At 38.4% G+C, this 4495-nt stretch overlaps 1 protein-coding gene across 1 annotated transcript; it reads left to right on the plus strand.

The window, feature by feature from the left end:
• The first annotated feature begins 552 nt into the window (after positions 1 to 552).
• On the plus strand, positions 553 to 3730 carry LOC118346142 (glycerol-3-phosphate 2-O-acyltransferase 6-like). Its single transcript, XM_035687175.1, has 2 exons — positions 553 to 1275; positions 2714 to 3730. Exons 1-2 carry the CDS (start codon positions 649 to 651, stop codon positions 3584 to 3586), a joined length of 1500 nt encoding a protein of 499 aa, XP_035543068.1. The 5' UTR covers positions 553 to 648; the 3' UTR covers positions 3587 to 3730.
• The last annotated feature ends 765 nt before the right edge of the window (positions 3731 to 4495 follow it).

Consider the following 4495-nt stretch of genomic DNA (forward strand, 5'->3'; position numbering starts at 1 on the left):
TTGACATTCACATGGACCAAAAAAAAAAACTATTTACGGTTCATTACTGTTCATCATATTATTGATGAATGGTAATAGAATATGCGAAGAAAAAAAAAACTGATTTACTGTTTATACTGTTAATAAACAATAATAAACAGTATATTTATAGATACTTTTTAAGTAATAGGAAGGTATATTTATATATTTGAATTTACATGAATATTATACATGAGATCGAAGACTGGAGCCGGCCGATCTTTAGTGAGCGCCTCCCAGCCGGCCGGCGCCTAAAAAGTAGGCTAATTGAATGTAGTGTTGGCATTGGCATCGACCCCCAACCACTTAGTTGCCTTCCTCACAACTGCCCAATATTGCTTCTACGTTTAAAATAGTCTTCGCTCAGTCCTCCTCTTTTTGAAAAGTCTTTAGGGTCTTTATCTGCTTCCCAACCACATTATCATATATTAATATATATATATATACACATATATATATTCATTGCATGCTAAAATAAAATAGTAACTCCAATAGTACTATCATGATCTTCTTCCTTTAAAACCCCCCCTTCTCTTCTTTATTTTAATATGCATGGCTTCCTTCAGTACTCACCTACACAAACAATTAACATAACCTCCCTCTCTCTCTCTCTCTCTCTCTCTCTCTCGTATGGCAATGGGGGCTCACCGTGATCGTTTTGGATTGATCTCAAAATGTAGCACCGAGGGACGTTCGAACCAGACGGTGGCTTCGGACCTAGACGGCACACTTCTCGTGTCACGAAGTGCTTTCCCTTACTTCTTGCTTGTTGCCCTTGAAGCCGGTAGCCTTCTCAGGGCGCTACTGCTTTTAGCATCTGTTCCGTTCGTGTATTTTACCTACTTGTTCATTTCGGAGTCCATGGCAATCCAAACCTTTATCTTCATTTCCTTCGCGGGGTTGAAAGTCAAGGACATTGAGCTTGTTTCTAGGTCTGTCCTCCCCAAGTTCTACGCCAAGGACGTGCACCCGGAGACTTGGAGAGTCTTCAACTCCTTCGGGAAGCGGTACATTATCACTGCGAATCCCAGAATCATGGTGGAACCATTTGCCAAGTCCTTTTTAGGTGCGGATAAGGTCATTGGAACCGAGTTGGAAGTAACAAAGTCCGGTAGGGCAACTGGGTTTTCGAAGAAACCAGGTGTTCTTGTTGGGGATCACAAAAGAGCAGCCATTGTAAAAGAATTCGGCACAAACATTCCAGATTTGGGTCTAGGTGATCGAGAAACAGACCATGATTTCATGTCGCTTTGCAGGGTTTGTTCTTCTCATTACGCACTCATTATTTTTTCTGTGCATACTTTTTCTGATTATCTTCTTTCCCACATCCACCTCTAACTTTTACTTGCAGTTCTGTTCTCTTTTATGGATGTGGTTATTCAATATTTTACTCCATGAGCTGTACCAGCTTCCTCAGCTCAAAATAAGTAGTACCTGTACAGCTATAATTAAAACTCATATTATATCATCTAGCTTTATTACAGGTTTGGTGAGAGCGTTTATGGCAACAATATTGCTGTCAAGTGGTCCACAGCTAGCGTTTTAATTTTTTATGTCCCCATTCTTCAATGGCTTCTATATATATTTTGAGCCATCTTCTTCCCTAGGATCGACTATGCTTTTCCAGGCCTTCAGTCATTTTACATGAAAAAAAAAAAACTATCAGTTCATTCACCCGATTATATTTATGGTTGCGCGCGCCCTCAAATTTGTGAATTATGGAGCACACAAGGAACATTCATATCTCGTGGTAATTAGGAGATCATTGACACCCGCCATGAATACATATATTCACGTCCAACCCGGCCAATTACTAAGATCTCTCTCTCTCTCTCTCTCTCTATTGATGTCTGTCACACTCATCAGAATGCATTTATCATTTTCCGTCAATAATACGCCACCCATAAACGGCCAGCTAGATTGGTGCTCCGGTCCTTTGGTCTATTTCATCCCATTTCGGACAGTTTCTATTACATCTGATCAAATCAGCCTTTTACAGTACGATGATCATCCTATTAGTATTCTCAAGTCTATATAGCTTGTGAACTCTTAGAGAGAAAATCATGACAACGGCTTACTTTCATATATATAAATATATATATATATATATATATATATGTATTTAGTAATCATATAGTGATTTCTTATCATGTAGCTAGCCCAATATATAATATGGTAAACTTAATGAATGCAATAGTTTTTATAACACTTTTATTTTCAATATTAAACTAATCTAGCTAGTATATATTTCTGGAGTATGGTCGTGGATAATTATAAGCAAGCAGCACTAAGGGCAGGTTTGTGGGTGAGATAAGAATTTTGTATTTTGTTTTAATGTTTAAAATATTATATTTTAGTATTATTATTGTATTAGGATTTGAAAAAGTTGAATTGGAATTTGAAAAAGTTGAATTAGTATGGAGATTTGAAAAAAATGTAATGATGAGATGAGATTAAATGAAAATTTTGTATCTCTTCCCACTTCCCAAACCTGCCCTAGGGGCACTGGAAATAATTACTCGATATTTCAACTGGGTATATAATTATTTAAATCAATCCAAATTCATGATCAGTACGACGATCGATTGAATAAGATTTTCCTGACAAGTTTCTGATGAATGCAATATTTATGTGCGTACGTACATGGAAAGCTCATGAATTTTGATCAGCTTGTTCTTTAATTTGTGAACTGCAGGAAGGATACATGGTCCCAAGAACAAAAAGCGAGCCACTGCCAAGAAACAAGCTATTAAGCCCAATTATATTTCACGATGGCCGGTTATCTCAGAGACCAACCCCTCTGGTTGCCCTTTTGACCTTCTTATGGATGCCAATTGGCATTGTTCTCTCCATCCTCAGGGTCTACCTAAACATCCCTTTGCCAGAGCGAATTGTCTTCTACAATTACAAGATCCTTGGCATTAAACTCACCGTTAAGGGCACTCCTCCACCACCACCCAAGAAAGGCCATGGAGGAGTGCTCTTTGTTTGCAACCATCGTACAGTTTTAGACCCTGTTGTCATTTCCGTTGCCCTAGGGAGAAAAATCAGTTGTGTCACTTACAGTATAAGCAAATTCTCAGAACTTATTTCACCAATTAAAGCCGTTGCATTATCTAGGGAAAGAGAGAGAGATGCAGCTAATATTAAGCGGTTGCTTGAAGATGGAGACCTAGTGATTTGCCCTGAGGGAACCACTTGCAGAGAGCCATTCCTCTTGAGATTTAGTGCTATGTTTGCTGAGCTTACCGATAGGATTGTGCCGGTTGCGATCAACACAAAACAAAAGGTGTTTAATGGAACGACCGTACGTGGGCACAAGCTGTTGGATCCTTACTTCGTGTTCATGAATCCAATGCCCACATATGAGATCACCTTCTTGAATCAGCTTCCCATGGAGCTCACTTGCAAAGGTGGGAAATCAGCCATCGAAGTTGCCAACTACATTCAGAGGGTGCTGGCCGGGACATTGGGCTTCGAGTGCACAAACTTGACTAGGAAGGATAAGTATGCCATGCTCGCAGGAACAGACGGCCGGGTTCCAGCCAAGATCAAGGAAAACGCCTAAGTTAGAGATCAGAAGAAGCTAGCAAATTAATTAATCAGTATCCCATGATTAATTTTCAGTATTTTTTTTTTTCAGATATGTTATGAAAATTTGATGATAAGCAATAAAAATAGATTTGTGATGGTGATTGCAATTGAAATATATAAGATCAGTCATTTCATGTACATATTTTTTTATTTGTTTAATTAATTGGATCATGTATATATACATGAAAATCAATATTTAGTTCCTGTTATTGGAACAATGCGTCGTATCAAAGTGGACTGTACTACAATTTTTTTTTATTTTATATAAAAACATATTGCATTCATTAATAACAAACATTACAAATTTGACCTGAAACATATATTATAAGTCAACTACCATATTAATAGCTCTCTAGTACACACTCATGACTGACATGGTCTAGTCTAAGCTGCAAAACCTCTAAGACAACACTACTATATCTAGGACAGAGTTAACCAAACTTCATACTCCGCCTAAGATGGAGTAGGGTTAAACCAAACCCCACACTCCGTCTAAAACGGAGTTGAGGATACACTCTACGGACGAAAATTTAAGAGATTATGTGTTTTTTTATTTTTATTTTTGTAAAAATAAAAGTCATTACAGGAATTAAAAATACATATGAAAATAAAGGATTACATCTTAGAAAGATATAGATCTACATTTTCAACCTTGGAGGGAAAAAAAAAACACAAACAACGGCTGTGATGGCGCGTGAGAGCCATGCACTACCCTGGTGGTATGGCGGATGATCAGGTCTGAAGTAACTGGTGGTCCTGGACCCAAAGAAGCCACGCGTGGTGGCAAAAGGGCATCCTTAGTGGTGACGCGTGGGATACACGCACTCCATTCTGTAAAATTATTTGCCCGTCAGAAGGATCGGCGCTTTGGGAAGCCTGCAGT

Source organism: Juglans regia, unplaced genomic scaffold (genome assembly GCF_001411555.2).
Source record: "Juglans regia cultivar Chandler unplaced genomic scaffold, Walnut 2.0 Scaffold_707, whole genome shotgun sequence".
NCBI classification, from domain to species: domain Eukaryota; kingdom Viridiplantae; phylum Streptophyta; class Magnoliopsida; order Fagales; family Juglandaceae; genus Juglans; species Juglans regia.

Excerpts from the sequence above, each read along its gene's own strand:
- LOC118346142 (XM_035687175.1), top strand. The coding sequence starts at position 649 with ATGGCAATGGGGGCTCACCGTGATCGTTTTGGATTGATCTCAAAATGT. Across the intron at positions 1,276-2,713 it reads ATTTCATGTCGCTTTGCAGG|GAAGGATACATGGTCCCAAG; the intron begins GTTTGTTCTTCT and ends TGTGAACTGCAG.